General features: G+C 57.5%; 7 protein-coding genes across 7 annotated transcripts; 4 read left to right on the forward strand and 3 right to left on the reverse strand.

Annotated features, from left to right (window-relative positions):
- Positions 1-561: 561 nt before the first annotated feature.
- EX895_003758 (uncharacterized protein) lies at positions 562-3,849 on the forward strand (the record flags this gene model as incomplete). Its single annotated transcript, XM_029884356.1, has 1 exon — positions 562-3,849. One exon carries the CDS (start codon positions 562-564, stop codon positions 3,847-3,849), a length of 3,288 nt encoding a protein of 1,095 aa, XP_029739066.1.
- A 251-nt stretch (positions 3,850-4,100) lies between these two features.
- EX895_003759 (uncharacterized protein) lies at positions 4,101-5,117 on the reverse strand (the record flags this gene model as incomplete). Its single annotated transcript, XM_029884357.1, has 2 exons — positions 4,101-4,702; positions 4,835-5,117. 2 exons carry the CDS (start codon positions 5,115-5,117, stop codon positions 4,101-4,103), a joined length of 885 nt encoding a protein of 294 aa, XP_029739067.1.
- A 511-nt stretch (positions 5,118-5,628) lies between these two features.
- EX895_003760 (uncharacterized protein) lies at positions 5,629-6,471 on the forward strand (the record flags this gene model as incomplete). The annotated part of the gene is made up of 1 exon (XM_029884358.1): positions 5,629-6,471. The coding sequence occupies one exon, from the start codon at positions 5,629-5,631 to the stop codon at positions 6,469-6,471; it is 843 nt and encodes a 280-aa protein (XP_029739068.1).
- A 404-nt stretch (positions 6,472-6,875) lies between these two features.
- On the forward strand, positions 6,876-8,735 carry EX895_003761 (uncharacterized protein; the record flags this gene model as incomplete). Its single annotated transcript, XM_029884359.1, has 1 exon — positions 6,876-8,735. The coding sequence occupies one exon, from the start codon at positions 6,876-6,878 to the stop codon at positions 8,733-8,735; it is 1,860 nt and encodes a 619-aa protein (XP_029739069.1).
- A 211-nt stretch (positions 8,736-8,946) lies between these two features.
- EX895_003762 (uncharacterized protein) lies at positions 8,947-9,794 on the reverse strand (the record flags this gene model as incomplete). Its single annotated transcript, XM_029884360.1, has 2 exons — positions 8,947-9,211; positions 9,343-9,794. 2 exons carry the CDS (start codon positions 9,792-9,794, stop codon positions 8,947-8,949), a joined length of 717 nt encoding a protein of 238 aa, XP_029739070.1.
- A 1,992-nt stretch (positions 9,795-11,786) lies between these two features.
- EX895_003763 (uncharacterized protein) lies at positions 11,787-14,630 on the forward strand (the record flags this gene model as incomplete). Its single annotated transcript, XM_029884361.1, has 1 exon — positions 11,787-14,630. The coding sequence occupies one exon, from the start codon at positions 11,787-11,789 to the stop codon at positions 14,628-14,630; it is 2,844 nt and encodes a 947-aa protein (XP_029739071.1).
- Positions 14,631-15,043: 413 nt separating this feature from the next.
- Positions 15,044-17,293, reverse strand: EX895_003764 (uncharacterized protein; the record flags this gene model as incomplete). Its single annotated transcript, XM_029884362.1, has 1 exon — positions 15,044-17,293. The coding sequence occupies one exon, from the start codon at positions 17,291-17,293 to the stop codon at positions 15,044-15,046; it is 2,250 nt and encodes a 749-aa protein (XP_029739072.1).
- Between the last annotated feature and the right edge of the window lie 742 nt (positions 17,294-18,035).

Below are 18,035 nucleotides of genomic sequence, written 5' to 3' on the forward strand. Positions count from 1 at the left end.
TCTGGCTTGAGTTCGGTCGAGTCGATGTCGCAATGGCGCCAGGTCAAGCTATCGATCAAACCAACTTCACCGATGGTGAGTGCGATGGTATCCTGGTCGCTGAAAGCCTGCTGTCTTCTGACCTTTTCTGCCCAGGTAGGCAGCTTGGAGTTGAGCGTATCATCCGGGTAGATTCGAGTAACTGCTCCACATCGCCTGACCGGGAAAGCGCTGCAGATCGGTGCGCAAACAGGCGCGTCGAGGCGTCTAAAAATGCGGAGTGCCAACACCTCGCAGCAGCTTAACTGCACAACGCTTTCACTCTCTCGTTCACCATTTGCACCGACAATCACATTCAAGGGCTCTCGTCACATTCGGCACCACTCCGAACCCAAAGGAAGTCTGGCGACGGATGCTTTACATAGCTACTGGCAATCCTCTCGCGCTTCTGTCTACTCGCCCAGCCGCCCCCTCTTTCTCGTCACCATCTCTCGGGCACCGTCGAGGAGAAAACGAAAACTCACTTATCACCGCCAGCACCGCCCCTCATTTCGGAAGGTTCTTTGCCTTCGTCGCCCCAAAATGACGATGACACTTCCGTCCGTCTTCGGAGCGCCGTCTCTCGTGCAGCAGACAGCTTTGCGACTGGATCTCGACCACCCAGAGCATGCCATCGCCCAACTCAAGTCCATCCGTAATTCGGTCATTGGTTCCAGAACAAAGAAGTCGAGTCTCGTTCACACAGGTATCATCGAGCAACTCGTCAAGTTGCTTCGTATGGATCTCGACTCCTCCGCCTATGCGTCTGATCTCGTCAGCCTTTCAGCCACTATCATCGCGTCGCTCGCCAACACTCCTGCGCAATCCACCTTACTTCAGCTCCTGCGCTCCGGCACCCATGACGCTCTCCTCTGCTGTTTGCGCAACTTGAGTCAAGGGCTGAGCCGATCCAATCGACACGTGCTTGACCTGCAAAACGGCGACTTCGACGCTCTCCGACTCCTCGAGTCCATCTTGAGGGCGCTGCGTCCCATCCTCTTGGCCGTAGCGGACCAACTCTCCGCAAGCCCGAGATGGGGCATCGGCTCAAGCTTTGGAACCAAAGCCGCCGCTTCCGGAGTCGCGATTGCACGCGTCGGCTCCAATGCCGCTGCCTCCAAGATCTTTGGCAAGAGCAGTCGCGATCCGTTCTCTACCTCGCCAGCTCCCATTCAAGATATCTTGATGAGCAGCGCAAGCCACGACAACTTGCGAGCAAAGGTCAAAGAGCAGCATGTTGAGACAGAGGCAGAACGGCAGCGCGACCTCAGACGCCTGTGCAGGCTCTTTCTTGCTCAAGTCTACAATCCGTCCAATTTGCCTTTCCTGCTTGGTCCACTTTTCATGTGTCCAATGCCCCAGCAGCCGGGCACGGTAACCCCTTCGGCTTCCCCTCGACCATCACGAACATCTGTTCCTACCGGAAGCGCATCGACTGATGCCGCCTACCCGCGAGGAACCGACCCTAGTCATACGCAAACGTCTGAATCCACTACACTGACAGGAGCCGCGAGGGATATCGAATCTTTACCTATGACCGTCAAAACCAAGATTCTCAGCGTCGTCGAGATGATCTGCGCCATTCTCTCTGCCACCCTCTTTATTCCAGGCTGCAGCACTGACGAAGCTAGCGACGTGTCCGGCTCGCCAGCAGCCCAGATCGCACAGCGTCGTGAAAGGGTTCTGACCTTTGTCGCATCCGATAGTCCCTTTTCGGTCGAATTCAGTGCTTCGACGGCATCTCGAGGGCGCTCCGAGGCTATTCCGACCGCTCGAATGGCACCGGCGCTTCAAGCCGAGGTGATTCGCAAAGGGTCGCGCTCTCGTTCGCGCCTGAAAGATGCAGATGGCGGTGCAAAATTCGACGCCCCACCTCTGCAAGCTTGGGACGAGGATGGAAGCGATGAGCTTCGTGCGGAGTCCGACCTGGCCGTCTCGGGCCCTGCATCTGTCCTCACCGTGTTGCTTGCAGCGGCTGAGTGTGGCTTTGCCAAAGCGCAAGAAGCTGCCCTATACTGTCTGGCAGAGATCACGCGCGAAGAACCAGATGCATCACTGCGCCTCTTCCGGTGCACTTCGTCGTCCGGCACGCTGCCGACCTCGGTCTTGCTGAGCCTGCGACAAAGCAGCAACGCCAACGTCCGACTGGCCGCCTTCACCTGTCTCGCCAACATTATCAAGGTGCATCCTTTCACTGCCAAAACCAATCAATGCGTCTTGGAGGTGCTGATGGAGCTGCTCGACTATACTCCTGCCGGTGTTTCATCGACCAGCCCGGCCGTACCAGCGTCTCAACTGCAGGGGTCAAGTCAGGTAGAGATCCAGATTCAGGCCGCATTTGCCATCGCCCGGCTGGTTGCTGATAATGTTACGTTACAGACGTTGGCGACAGAGAGCTACAATGCTCTCGAAAAGCTGGCTCAGCTGCTCGACAAGGCTTGTACGCGTAGTCAACCTCCAAGTGGCTCCAAAGGCGAACGAGGCAATGCATCTACGACCATCCTTGGCAGCATCGCGATCAGCACGCCGCGCAACGACGCTACAGTCGGCATCGCCCCGCCTGCCACCGACGAATCAGCCATCAGGCTGCGCGAAGCTTGCCTCACAGCGCTTGCAGCCTTGACATTTCAGCACGACGAACCTCGTCGCAAACTCGTCGACTCGGTCCAGCCCTCTGTGCTTGCCATGGTCGTTTCCAGTATCGATTTCCCCGCTCTGGGTGTCAGGGTGGCTGCTTGCCGCCTCAGCCGAGCGCTGTCTCGCAGCGTTCTGATCCTGCGCACTTCGATCGTCGATGCCAGTGTCGCACCAAAGCTGGTAGCGCTTCTGCAAGATCCACACGAGGAAGAAGTTGTCAAAGTCGAGGCAACCGCTGCGATCTGCAATCTCGTTCTGGACTTCAGCCCCATGAAGAAGCTGATCCAGGAGCTTGGCGGGGTCGATAGTCTAATCCAGCTGGCTCACGATGGCGGAAGGCCGAAATCTGCACACGTCGTGGATGAGGAAACTCAGTACGCTCTTCAAGCAGCCGCCACGATGATGAGCAGTACGACGAGCAGCACCAGCAAGGGACAAAGCAGTCAGAGCGCCAACATGACTCTTTCAGGCTCGCAGCAGTTGCGATTGCACGCATTTTGGGCGCTTAAAAACCTCTTGTCGCACTCGGACACGGCGCTCAAAGTCGACGTCATGGCGAAACTCGACTTTGGCTTCCTCACGACCATGTGCGAATCGCCGACGTGTGAGATGCCCTTCAAGGAGCAGGCGCTGAATATCCTGCGCAACGCGGCTGCGACCAAAGAGTCTGATGTTTCCTTCGTGGTGGATGGGATGGGTGGTGGCGAGCGGTTGATGGAGATCTTGGAAAACTGCATCTGGCAAGGCCGCGACGCAGGTGAGCCGGGAGCGGCAGTAATCGAACAAGCTGCGTTTGTGCTTGTCAACGTCGCAACGGGAACGGAGCAGCATCGCAAACTGCTCCTGCGCACGCCCAACATCATGGACGCTCTGGCGTTCTTCTGCAACCATCCGTGGAAGGAGATCCGCGTCGCAGCGGCAAGGTGTATCGGCAACCTCCTTTCGCGGCCCAAGACCTCCTCGACGCCGGCAGCGAGTGCGGAAGCTGCGACCCAGACCGGAGCTGCCAGCTCGGTGATTGCGAGTGATGCCTTTCCGGATCTGCACTCAGAAGCAAAGGCTCGCATCACGCGGTTTGGATTGGACATCAAGATGCAGGAGCTCGCACAGTCGGACGTGGAGCTCGACGTGAGGGAGCGGGCGAGATCGGCGCTGAAGAAGTTGGGCATCGAGGTTAAGCCTGCTGTTTCCTGATGTGACGTGAGTAATGGTAGACCCTTAGGAACGCCACTTCACTGTGCAGACCCCGTGTTCGAGTGTCCCGAAGCCCGTCAGAGCTGCACCCTCTTCCTCTCCAGTTCCAACACTGCCTGCACTGCGAGCAATGGTTGCTCACAGCGAAAATGTGACACAGCCGGTACAGGCATGCACGAGCACAAACCTACAGAACAATGAGATATCGTCAAATTCACACGGTGGAGCGGACAAAACATGCAGGGACGGGTCTACTTCTTGTCCTTGGGCTCCTCCTTTGGCTTGGGCGGGGTGAGCTTGAACGCGTTGGGCTTGTAGCTCTGGCCCTCGCCGACCTGTTCCCAAGGGCTGTTTGCCTCGAAGTTTCGGAAGGCCTGAGTCAGCTGCAGCGGCTCGCTGACGACGCGCTTCTTCTCCTCGTCGTAGCGCACCTCGGTGTAGCCGGTGAGCGGGAAGTCCTTGCGCAAGGGGTGGCCCTCGAAGCCGTAGTCGGTCAGGATCCTGCGCAAGTCCGGGTGGCCGAGGAAGAATACGCCGTACATGTCCCAGATTTCGCGCTCGTACCAGTCGGCGGCGCGGAAGACGGCGGTGGCCGACGGCACGGGGTGCACCTCGTCGGCGTACGTCTTGACGCGGATGCGCGCATTGTATTGGACCGAGAGTAGGTGGTAAACGACTTCGAAGCGTTGCGAGCGCGTGGGGTAGTCGGCGCCGCTGATGTCCATGCATGCTCGGAACTGGGTCTGGGTGTGGTCGCGCAGGAAGGTGAGCGTGGGGATCACGGCATCGGGCGCAACGTACAATGTCAATTCGTCCTTGACTACGCTAAACTGTTGGATGAAGCGGGGAAGACCTGTTTAATGCCAAAATCATCGAATGCAAACGCAACGTGTCGGAAAGCAAACCGTTCAAGTCAGTATAACCGTGTTCTAGACTGCGCATCATTGTGTCTATAAGACGCATCATCGTATCTGGAAAGACATACAAGAAGTAATGTAGCTGCCAAAGTCGTGCAGCGGACCTGCGAACTCGGTGTACTTGTCTACTGGGTTCGAGCCTGCCGGCTCAGAGAACGGGCTAATTGGGTTGACACGGTCACCTTTTCCATCTCCCTGGACTGTAGGCCGAGCCGAAGACTTGGGAATCGACGACGAGAAGGTGCGCAGGCTGACGGGAGCCGCTGAAGCAACCCTCAAGCCGGACGATGTAGCATTTTTGGCCGAAACGGCTCGGAGGAGCGTGCTGGATGCGAGGGATCGAGCCGACATGATGGATCGATGGGCTCAGCAGATGGTCGAGATCGTGCTGCGAGTCGCGAAAGGAGGGTGGTGAACGTTGTGCGTGGAAAGGGAGACGATGGAAGTAAAGAGCTCGACGATACGAAGAGGTGGAGAAGGCGTTGTGCGAATTATTCGGATGACAAATTGGCAGTTGTACAGCGCGCTATAAGACTGCCCGACTGCTGTTGCTCAGTCTGATCGCAGTAAAAAGCGTCTTGCACGTCGGTTCCGAATTTTGGACGCACGTTTGAGCATTCCTAACGGCCGGAATTCAACGACGGTCTAACATACTCGACGCAAATTTAAATGTGAACCACGAAGAATGTCGGAAACCGGACGCGGATGAAATGCTTCTCCATCAACTTCGTCCATTGCGACTCCATCCACACCTGCCTCACACTTCTTCCGTCCAGCCGAGAAGCACCTTAAGCTTCATCACTCGAGGAGATCAGGTGAGGTATCTCTACGCTCGCGTTGAACCAGCTCATACTTTCCCGGCATGGCAAGAGCGCGAGGAGGACGCCAATCGAACGGCTCGGCTGCTTCGGACGGGCCCGACTCCAGACCATCGACATCCGCTGCAGTACTCACCGATGGAACGTCAGCGAACGGGAATGGAGCTGCTGTCCAAGCTCCACCTGTCGCAGGATCGTCGAAAGACACTTTCTCGTACCATGCCGTCGAACTTGCACCCACCGATGCTTTGCCTTACTTTGACCGAGACCTCGAGCTGCAACCCGGCCTGCGATCTCGAGTGGACGCGTTGATAGCAGAGGAACAGTCCTCGATGACTCCCATCGACCCTTCCACTTCGACTCGCCTTCCACCAGCATACGAACTGTTTAGCTCTCGACCCGACTTGCGCGCCGAGCTCGAACGCGTCGCTTCCGGCCAACCTTCCACGCACACCCTCGATACCAGCCGATACACCCTCCCCTCTCCCGCGGCCGGTGAATCCGCACCCCTCGCCGACTGGCAAGCAGCCGTCGACTCGGCACACGCCCAACTCGGCCACATGGACGTGCGGCTGAAAAACATCGAACTTCTCAAACGATACGGGAGCAACGCCTGGAGGCTCTCCAATTTCCAACAGGAGCAAGAGATCCGCTTGCTGACGGAGCAGCTGGAGGCAATCAGGGAAGAGACAAACGAGGTGAACAGACTGCGGCAGAAAGAACAGCTGGATGTGGGATCGAAGCTGGCAACGCTCGAGAAGAGGTGGACGGAGCTCATCTCGAGAGGGCTGCAGTTGGAGGTGGCGAACATCACAACGCAGCAGGAGGTAGATCTGCTTCAGAGTAAGAAGAGGAAGCTAGAGGCTCAGCTGAGTTCACTTGAATAGATCAAGGAGAGAGAAAGTTTGGAAGGGGCGAAAGGGCATTCGATTCTCCTTTGTCGTTGCAGCCACAGCCCTGTTCTTCCCAAAGCCGCTCTGCCATCCCTACATCACTTTTTGTATTTGTACTTTGCATTCCGCATTTCTCCATCCCCAAGTTTGATCTGTGAGGACCGCGAATGAGCGTTGATCTTGGTTGCAGGATGCTCAGCAAGCCATGTCAACTCGTAGTGACAGTCAAAGCTCGACAAGAGAACACACCTGAGCTTTTTCCGCGTTCCGAGAATTGCTTCTGAAAAAAGATGCAGCAAGAACGATCGTGCCTTCTTCCTGTCACAACCCTCTTTTCCAGGTCTCCATTCAACCAAGCATCTGCGGTTCGCCTTCTGAAAAGCGCTGCAAACGGTAGCATGGCGTCGCTCAACTTATCTCCACCAAATCAGCTGGGTGACAGCTCCGCATCAGGATCAGAGCGATCCTCCGAGGCATCGACGAGCTACAAGAGTAAACTGCCGGACAAAAAGACATTCATCGCAACACTTTCAGGTGGTGCGTTTATCGTCGGTCTCACAGGTGCGACCATCTACGGACTCCGAAAGGCAAAGTTGCAAGCCCTGAAAGAGGCGCAGGAGCTGGCTGAGGCGTCGATTGCATCGACACAATCTGGATCGCTTGCAAACTCAACCGCATCTACAGTGGCTGCTAAGCCTGCGGTCCCAGCTGCGCTGAGAGCAAGAAGTACAGCAGGGCGCCCAGCAGCGGAGGAGGATGAGGGAGAGTCAACAAGCGCTCTGGCACTGTTTCGTCAAATGAACAGTGCCATTCTCAGCCCATCAAAGCGTTCGAACGTTGGATCGAATACCTCGATTGGCACCGCGCCAACATCAGTGTTTGACGACGAGACGGGAGCACTGCCGAGCGTGCTTCGTAGGCGAAAGACCAAACCAACACCGAGCTTGAGCAGCCGCATCTCTGCCACTGATTCAGAAGCCTCCGCAGCATCAGCAGCAGCGGCGGCGGCGGCGGCGGCAGCTACGATGCCGAACCCCAACGACGCAAAGATTGACTACAGCGAGATGGACTCGACGCTCGACTTTCTCGGGCTATCCACACCCGTACCTGCTGAAGAGCAGCGCAGAATGAAGGAGATGGAAGAGAATGCGAGCAACGATGCGGCACCGAGAGGCTTTTTCCAGTCGCCGGTGGGACTGTCGCTGAAGGCCTTTTTCATCGCCACTACGATGGTGACGTTTTCGACGCTGGCCACGGTGGAAGCAACCAAATGGGCGTTGGGTGTCGAGACGATGGACGAGTTCGTAGTGGCGATGACAAAATTAATCCCGAGCAGGCAGAGCAAGGAGAAGTCGTTGGCAGATGCTGCACCACACATGCGAGTCCAACGCGACCAGGCAGACATTTCTTCCGTAGCTGCGAACGCAGGCAGCAGTTTAGCAGCCAAACCCAAGTCGGTCGACGAGGCACTCACCGACTTGAGCAACGCATCGAGTTTCGAAGAGTGGGTGTCTACGCTCAAGGCGCAGCTCGACACGGAAAGAGACTTTGAAGTGCAGCGACGATTTGCCGGAGTCGGCGCTGCGGCCTCCAACGATTCCATCTCCACGTCTACCTCTCCCTCTTCCACGCAGTCTTACGCGATTCACTCGCCGCTTGAGCTTGAAGACCTGCAACGCAACACGGCCGAGCCAGCATCGTTCTTCCGATCGGTGCTGGCCATCTCGCCCGTGCTGCCGTCGACCGCGTTTGGACTGGGCCTCGTCTCGGGTGTGCTCACATCGGGCAAACGCGCCGGGCTGGTGTTCATGGCCGAAAACGCACATCGCTTACCAGACACGGTTCAGGGATGGTACTTTTACTCGAAGACAAAAAACTACAAGGTGCTGCTTGGTGCGGCCAAGGGCGGGCTCAGACAGGGTGCGAGGCTGGGCATCTGGACGACGGGGTTCTGTTTTGCTGAGCGCTTCGCCGAGCTAACGAGAGCGTCGCTGCAGACGCAGTTTGCATCGTCTGGCAGTGCAGTTGTACCCGAGGAGGCGAGGGAGGGATTCAAGGTGCTGGGTCACTGGACGGATGGTGCTCTGGCAGGTGTGGTGACCGCGGCGGCTGCGACGGCGCTGTACAGGCTGCCCAAGCCGTCGGCGACGAGAGTGTTTCAACTGGGACTGATGGCGGGTGCGAGCACAGGAGGGATTCGCGACTTGCAGGAGAGGTTGCTGCACAAAGAGATCGGCGGGGTTGCCAGCCACACCTAAGAGCTCGTTGGCCCGCCCGCGAGCGATGCGCAGGTCATAATCGAGCTTAGCGTAATTACAATGGGCAGACGATGCAGCATTTTAAATACAAGAGTGTGCGGTAGTGAGGCGAACATACTCCGCGCGGAGCATGATTTCGATTTCGCAACTCAGAGCAGGGGAAACAATGGACTGAGAGTAGGGAGAGTAGAGAACAAAGGGTATGCAGTGCCTAGGCGGGGTGCACCGGGCGCTCCTCGGCTGTGAACTGGAGCGTCTTGCCCGAGTGGACGTACTGGTCGGCGGCGCTGTTGGGGACGTACGACTCGTCGAGCTTTTCGTTGCGCTGCTGCTTCTTTCGTTCCGTGTTGACTCCGTAGCGTTGGTCTCGGTCGTTGATCATGTCCGGCGGGACTCCGCCGTATTTGGGGTCGGTGGGCATCATGAGTCGGGGCGCACCGAGCGGTACAGCCGACGTAGGAGGATGCCAGGTGTGACTTTTGAGACAAGAGGTCAATGGAGTTCCGTTTCAATCAGCGCTCTGTTGCATGAAATGTGTGAGACACGAGTTGTGGTCCTGCCGTATTTTCGCAGGAGCCGAAAACGTGAAACAACACCACCAACTTACATAGCCTTGCCATAGAGCTTCCTGACCTTGTTGAGGGCAGCGAGTTCGGCGGCATCAGGCACCGCCCCACCCGTCGCCCCCTCGCCTGCCAGCGCGTGAATCGCGTCTTCGGCACTCTTGGCTGCACTAACCGCGGCCTCCGCCACGGCTCCGGCTCGGAGTCCAATGAGAATCAGACTACCGCTCATCACCTCGTAAACGTGTGAATGCCAGAACGGCTTCTCCTCGTCTGGCAGAGTGAGAAACACTTCTTCAGGAATCATGTACTCGATTCCGATCAGCTTGGCGTCGCTGCGATCCGAGTCGTAGATCAGACACTGGAAGTGGTCGCCGCTCGAGCTGCAAGAGCAGTAGTGCACCGACGATACAATCTCGCCGCGCTCGTCGGCCACGACGTGGTACGCGTGCAGCGCTTGGTGGATTCGGTCCACGGGCGCGAAGCGGTTAACCATTTTTCAAGCAAAGACGAGACGCACGCCCAGGTGAAGATGGTGTTGTGTGTTCCAAAATGGTTGCCCGCCTCGATGTGGTTGTTCCTTATATATTCATCCTCAGCCCTGCCTGAAGTGAGCGACTTCCCTTGCTCGTGATAGCATCACACTTCAGTCAGCAACGATCGCGATGGCCATATGAAGATGAGTGGCGGTGGCAGACGTCTGGTTTCGCAATAGTGACGCAGCAGCGGCGCTGAGTCATGTCGTGTGTACTGGATGCATTCGTCATTTTCGGACACGAGTCGGATCAAAAGGTACGCGGCGAGGCGAGGTGCGCGCCGATATGCAGCAAAGATGTGGCGCTGAATGCTTATTTAGAGTTGCGTTGAGTAAGAGCAAAGAGAAGAGAGGAGGAAGAGCGGAAGCAGTCGTGTGTGCGGGCACACGTTGTGAATGTGCACGGAGGCACACCTCGGCAATGCAAGTTAAAGGTCAGCTGCTGCCAACACATCGGCTCTGCTGTACCGCTGTTTTCAGCTTTCGGCTTCGACCTTGCACCGCATTGCATGGCATTTTCTACAGTGAAACAGATGAGGCAAACTAATCGAAAAGGGACGCACACATTTTAACTAATTGTTCGTATTCGGAGCGCGATCGGATCTTACGCAACGCCACGCCGATCGAACAAGACACGAGTCAAAGGGGGCTTGCATGATTCCTCCTGTATCCAACCAGAATCTCGTGTCGGCCCATTTTTCGGTGGAATAAAGAGATAGGCAAGATAACTGCGCCGCCGACTTTCGTTCTGTTTGTATCTTTCCGTAGGTGCGACTCGTTAGCCATGGTCCCATCGTCCTCCCACAGTTCGCCGGTCGGAGCAGGTGATTCGATCGTGTGGGTTTGGAACCCCGCCTTTTTTAGCTCGCAATCGCAGGCACGTCTGAGGGGAAAGAAAGGAACAAAGAGAGACGACACTTTGACATGTCTCGAAACAGCACCAGCACCAGCACCAGCAGCAGGAGCAAAAGGCACGATGAGAGCGGGAGACGTCCGACGAGCCAGAGCCAGAGCCAGCTAGAACTGTCCAGCCGAGCTTGCTTTGTGTCTCAAAGCGCGGTTCCAGACCTTTGATCAGTTAGGCAGTTTCGCAGTTTCGGATCTTAACTGATTCGATTTTTCGACTTTCTGGACCTTTGGATTTTTTTTCGGGTTGGGCGTCGACCGAATTTTCTATGCCTTTAGTGTTCCTTTTCGGCTTTTCATCTGCAGCAGCCACTATAGTCGGGTAATTGGGGCTCTCCTGCTGCTGCGAGGAATCTGTGACACACTCGGTCGCTCGCTTGGCTTTGGGTGGGGTTCTACGAGTGTCAGGAACCGCGCAGCCCTTTTTCTCTCTCACCATCGCCATCGCCATCGCCATCATCCTCATTCTCATCCTCATCCTCATCCTCATCTCCGCCATCATCCCACCCATCCTTTTAGTTTCCATCACCTCGAAACACGCACACTTTTGCTAGCGGGTCTTCCCGGTGCTTCGCATCACTATTCACCCGGTATCTAATCAACGCGTTGCCGAGCCGAGTGCGGGGTATATACATCCAACCCAGCCTCTGTCACCGGCAACGACCGCCTCCCATGTTCTTGTCAGTCGCCTAAATGCCCTCGCCCGGCCACCTGCATCATCATCATCATCAGGGCGACCCTGTCGCACCCATTCACACCATGTCTGATCGATTGCTTTCGCCGCCCCAGCGGCGATCGTACTACGACCAACCCCAACCCCACCATACGCATCCCCACCACACGCACCAATACGACCAGCGTCGTCCATCCCATCACCATGCGCCTCTTTCCGACTTTTATCCGTCTCATGGCCGTCCAGACATCCCGTCCGTCGCTTCGTCTTCTGCTCTGTATAGTACTCCCCTTCCGCAACCGACAGCGTCCACTAGTCTTCCGCCCTCCGTTCAGCGCCCCCTGCATCAGCTCGTCCCAGAACAGCAACTCCAAATGGCCAACATCCATCGGTTCACTCCCTCGTGCTCGCGATGTCGTCAGAAAAAACTCAAATGCGATACAAACCTGCCGTGCAATCAGTGCATAGCAAAGGGCGTTCACGACGAATGCCGCAAGGACTCCAGAGTGCCCCGTGGCAGGAAGCGACCCAAGCTGGTTGCCACCTCCTCCTCTGAAAAATCCGAAGACGAAGTTGCCTTGCTTCGCAAACGTGTCAAGGAGCTGGAGCAGATGGTTGTTCGACAGAGCGCAGCAGGCTCGCCATCTCAACCACCACTTTCGCCGTGCAGTACTAGCCTTCGTCGTTCTGACAAGCGGACGCTATCGTCCCACCAATTAGGTACCAGTTCTCGCGGCTCTCAAACCACAGGCCCTTCCGAGTTCAGTCACAGCCATTCGCGCGATCGCTACAGTCCCACCGTCCATTCCTTCGACTCTGATGAAGAAGAGCCAGGCGAGACCGAGGCCTCGCTCGTCACGCTTGAAAAGCTCGCCGCATCGGATCCTCGCGTCAGCGAACCCGGTCACGGCAAAGCCATGAACAAGCAGATCAACAACGTTCTGCCCAGCAGCAGCACAATTCCACGCAAAGCAAGCAACGCTTATTTTGCCGCACCCGCCGCCTTCAACGAGCGCATCGAGTTGCTCATGCATGCAAAGCGCATCATTCCCGACAAGCACATCGTGGACACTCTCCTCCATACGTTCAACCTGCGCTGCCACAATCTGGTCGGGCGTATCATGCACATGCCTTCTGTACAGAAAGACGTCGACTTCTTCGCGCAGGCTACCGTCGAAGAGTTGCTCACCTCGCCCTTGGATATGTACGACCTCGCACGCTACCTCATGATCCTTCGTCTTGGCATGCGCTTCTATCCGTGGAAGGGAGGCATGTTCACCGACGATACCACGCCCGAATTCATCGCTATTAATGCTCTCAAGAACCGCGGCGACGACATTTCGCTCCAGTGGCTCAATTTGGCCAAGCGCGGCTTGGCCGTCGAACGCAGCTTCAGCCTTGGTTCGCTCACAGCCATCCAGACGGCTATCCTCATGATCCTCGATGGGCGCGATTCTCCCGCCTATCTGCGCATGCTTTTGCGAATCTCGATCCAGACGTCCCTCGACATGGGTCTGCACCGTCTGGGCAGCGCCATGCCGTCGAGCAAGAAACCGGACGACCACATTGTCTACATAGAGAGCGGTGTACGTATCTGGTGGTATCTCGTTGTCAAAGACTGGTGCTCGGCACAGCGTGAAGGCGCCTACACCATCCATCCATCCCAAATGACCACACGCAAGCCCTTGCACACTACGGATGCGCGCCTCGCCGAGGGCCGCACCGACGAGATTTCGCGCGACGACTATTGCGAGACGAGCTACACGCTCTGCCAGATCGAGCTTGCCAACATCATCCGCGAGAGCATCGACTTGCGCAACGAGCAGAGCACGCTCGGAGGCGTCTACGACGTCATCTCGCCCAACAACCAAAAGCTGCTCCACGTTAAGTTGGAAACCTTCCTCGGCGACTTGCCTCCCTTCTACCGACTCGACAGCACCGAGATGCGGCCGGGCGTGCTGGCTGTGCAGAGGTGTCTGCTGCATCAGCAAACGTTCGACGTGTTGCTCAAGCTCAACCGCAAGAGTCTCTCGTCGTACAGCGAGCGTGCTACATGTACCTTGCTGGCCGAACAGATCGTCTCGACGCAAAAGCTGCTTCGTAGCGTCTGTCCAGTCATTGACGGCTTCTGGGTCAATTTTTTGCATCTCTTTGGTGCTACATTGACGCTCACGATTTCGTTGCTTCTGGACGAAGACTTGACGGCCGAAACGCGAAGCAGGCGCAGGGGCAAAGTGCAATCGGCGCTCGACACCATGCGCGAGACTCCGGGCTCGGATCGCGGCAGCCGCATCATCGAGACGCTGCTTGAGGAAGAGCAACAGCAATTGACAGCGAATCAGCATCTTCCGGCCTCGGAAGTGGCTGCGCGTCGCCGATCAGTAGATATCGCAGCCTTGACGAGGCGCATCGTGGCGCACACTGCCGAGCTCGCAGATGCCCCTGCTCGATCTGGAGGGGCTGCTGGGTTGACTCCTGCGCCTATTGAAGGATCGAGCTCCAGCGGCGGTGGCGCTCGCGATGGAAGTGCAGGCAGCGGGAGGACGTGGGACCTTACACCGGACGAATCTGTGGTTCCAGCATTCGCATCTTCATGGGGTCTTGTCGCGACAGACAGCATGGACCCTACGGATCCCATGGGACTGCTCAGCTCGTATGCGCCTCCCTCGCGACCTGGCAACGGACTCTTCCCAAACGAGCAATACGCGTGTCAGGCGCAAATCGAACACGTGCATCACACGGTCCGGCCGTACGAACACAGTCTGCGTCCTTGGCAGGAGCCGAGTCCTGCGTTGGCACGATCGACGGGCGCAGTCGATGCTACCGTCTCCAATGCTGATGAGAACAATTTGTGGGACTGGGTATTCCGGCAAGCCGCGCTCCTGCATGGACCGGAACCGCCGATCGAGGGGCCTCCGCGTAGTGCGTCGGTGCCGACCCCGCCGCCTAGGACGCCAATCACGCCCGTTTCGAGCGGGTCGAACGCGTCGCGAGGTGCCAGCTCGACGCAGGTGCAGCAAAGCGAGAAGTCCAGGTCGCAAAGTGTTAATGCTCGTTCTCCGTCATTGATGTCCTCGAGCTTGCCGTCGCACGCGTACCCGGATCGCTCTGACCCCGCGGCCGTACGAGGTAAAAGTTCTTCATCTTACTATCATGCCCCTCTCCCTCCCCACCCTTCCTTCCCGCCTAGGCATTGGTCTGACTACCATTCAAGGTGACGTCCTTGGACCATTGCACGCTCCTGCTTCAATTTCGTTCTTGTAGACCATCTCCCCCAGCTCCAGCTTCGCCCCGTTCTACCTTTGCTTGCTCCTGCTCCCTGTACTCTCTTACAACCTCTTGTCCTATGTAGTCTCTCCCTGTATTGTAACTTCTAATTGTCTTTTTAGTGAAGCTGGAATGTGAACCTTCTCTCTTTTGCATCTCACTCGCGCGCCGATCAGCCTGCGCAACCGGGGTCTCGACATGGACCGCCATAACGCACATGCTCTGCACCCGAGCTTCAAAATGCACAAGCTTGCGAAAGCCACGTCGTCGAAAGGTATGACACTGATCTCCATGCGCAAACACGTGACAAGAACCACCGAAGAGACGGTGGTTGATTGGGTTTCTACATCCTCGTACTCGAACACTAGTGAGCGCTGGCCGTGCCGCTCTTAGTGAGAGCTACGGCGGCCAGGACGGCTACACCCAAGAAGCCGATTGCGGCGGGCAGAGCAAGGTCTTTGGGCAGCACACCGAAGAGCAGCTCTTCATCTGCTGCCGTGGCCTTTCTCGCGGACGACTTCTTAGCCGCCGACCTACGCCTACTGTGCTCGTCGTCGTCGTCGTCGTCAGCGCCTGCCTCCTTCTCCTCCTCCTCAGCGACACTCTGCAGCTGCGCGTCGGCGTTCTCGCGCGCCTGCTGACGCTTGCGCGCCGCCAACCCGGACGCCGACGTCGACGCCGCAGCCGCCGCACGCGCCGTAGCATCCTCCCACCCACGTCCGCCCTGCAACAGCAGCACGACGCGATCGCGCCCCTGCTTGCGCGCCACCTTGACCGCATCCTGCACATCTCCATCGGCGGTAATCAGCACCACGTCGTCCTCATCGTCGGTATAAGCCAGCTGGAAGTCGTTCGGATCCGGCACCTCGGCAGCAGCAGCGGGGGCTGGTGGCGCGGCATCGCCGTTGGGTTCGCCAATCTCGTACGCGGGCGTAGAGACCGACACGGGAGCAGGCTCGAAGAACGGATCCCCGCCCAGCTTGATGCACACAATCTCGCGGATGGTCTCGTAGCTGTCGTAGCGCGCCTGGAACCGGTGCGTCCTCCCCGAGGGCGTGACAAACTTGAAGAGGTAGGTGCCGTCGTCTGCCTCAACCGCCGCTGACGACGGCAAACCGACGGCACTCGCCCCATCGTCGCCATTGACCTGGTGGCCCACGGCGCTGGCCGAGTCGTTGGGATGCAGATCGGACGAAATGTCGGCAATGGTGCCACCGAGCTTGCTGGGCGTTTGGGGTTCAAACTGGCTCTCGGACTGACGCATGCTTCCGGAGACGATCGACTCGTCATCGCCCGCGATCGAGTTGGACTGGCCAAACGAGTTCCAGAACCGGTTCCACATGGGTCCACCGGCCCCGCCGTCGCCGCCCGCCTGTTCGTCGTTCATGCTGTTGATCTGCTCGAGCGTGGCATACGTGAGCTTGAGCACGTCGACCACACCAACCAGGCGGCTGTCAACGTCGACAACGGGCAAGTTGAGATACCTGCCGTCGTGCATCTTGCGGAGCGCCTCTTGGATGGTCAGCGAAGGAGGGGCCGTGTCCGGGTGCGGCGTCATAACACGCACCACGGAGCAAGTTTTGGGGTCGAGACCGGCGGCAATGACTCGCAAGACGACATCCTTCGAGGTGAAAATACCGGCAATCTTGCCAGTGACGGCGCCTCCGCCTCCGATCTGTCCGTTTCCAGGGCCAGAGCCGGTAGACTCCATAACGCAGACGGCGGTAGTGTGGTGCTCCTTCATGAGGCGCGCTGCCTCGCGGACGGTGGTTCGTACACCGACACAGCAGGGAAGCGTTCGAGAGTCGAGGATGGAAGAGAGATCGGGGATGCTCATCTTCTGTCGCAGAGCCTCAATGTACTGAAGCATGGCCTGCTGAGGGCCGGCGGAACCACCCCACTCGCTCTGGACGCCTTCGAGCGCATTGTACAGTTTCTGCGACGAACCGTGGGCACGCTCGAGCTTCTCGAGAGCTTCGTAGAACACCTTGGCAATGTCGAGCAGACCGACGACATCGCCGTCCTCGTTGCAGACAGGAAGATGACGGAAGCCACGCGTGACCATGGTGTTGAGTGCTTCGGTGGCCGAGGTGGTGTCGCGGGTGACCATGGGCGATCGGGTCATGATGGCGGATACGGGCGTGTTTCGCGCGTCCAGACCAGCAGAGACGACGCGGAAGGCCAGATCCTTTGCAGTGAAGATACCTGCGAGGTGCTCCTCATCATCGACGACGAGCACGCAGTCGGTGCGCTTGGCCGCGCACAGCTGACTGGCATCGGCGACGCTGATCGACTGCGGCACGGTGAGTGCAGGCAGCGGACGAAGTGCAGATACGGTACCGGCAGCAGCAGCGGGAGGTCTAGCGGTGCGCTTGGTTCGACGAGACGACATTGGAGTGGAAGGCTTTCCGGACTTGCGCTGAAGTTCGCCCTCGATCTTCTTGCGGATGGCCTCGTCTCGTTTGGACTGACGCTTGCGCGTGTCGGTGGCTTCGCGGAAGCTGCTGGTGGAGCTCATGTTGGAGATCGAGGTGGATCGTGGTAGGTTTGTGGAAGTTTGCAAGGGAGTTGGAGATGTATCCTCTTGACGCACGGGAAGAGGGATGCGCGACATCCACGGTTGCGAGTGAGGAGGAGAAGGACGGGATGATCAAGAGAGGAATGGACAGGAGGAGATAGATAGCAGTCACGCTCAAGATGCTGTTGCGGACAGTCGAAAATGAGCGACAGAGACCGAGAGAGAGGGATAGAGGGAGAGAGACACGCTTAAGCGAACCAGGATTTGTGTGTTGTTTGTGTCTGGCTGGGTTTGTCGAGCTGACACGGCACTGCGCGCGGTGAGTGTGTGTGTTGTTGTTTTGTTTGTTGCTGTCTGCAATAACTCAAAGCCCTGTCGCGCACACCAACCGGGAAAAAAAGTGTTATTTTCTCCCCTTTTCCCTTACGGACCTCGACCGACGAAACAAACACACTGAACACTTTTCCTCTGCTCTTCTGCCGAGCGCTCCTCGTTTCTCTCCGAGACGCGCTTTGGGTTGCTGTCTGTGTTGCTCTCGGCTCTGTCCACAAGGCGGCTCACTCTCGCACCGTCGGCGGCATGGCTTGTAGCTGAGTCCGGTTGTGGCTCGAAAAAATATAGCAGCATATCGATGCGAGGGGTCTTAGCATCGTAATGGCGATGCTCTCGGGCTGAAGCGGGATCCAGGATGGCGCCGCCGGCTGGATGCACTACTCAGATTCACATGTCGGTCTAACATATTACTATCTTTAAAGATTTCATTCCGAGTTCCGAAAGTGCGTCTGATACCGGCAATTTTGGAAAGACTCAGCTGAATCGTGCTTCAATCGCCCTTGGC

Source organism: Sporisorium graminicola, chromosome SGRAM_22, assembly GCF_005498985.1.
Source record: "Sporisorium graminicola strain CBS 10092 chromosome SGRAM_22, whole genome shotgun sequence".
Classification (NCBI taxonomy): Eukaryota; Fungi; Basidiomycota; class Ustilaginomycetes; order Ustilaginales; family Ustilaginaceae; genus Sporisorium; species Sporisorium graminicola.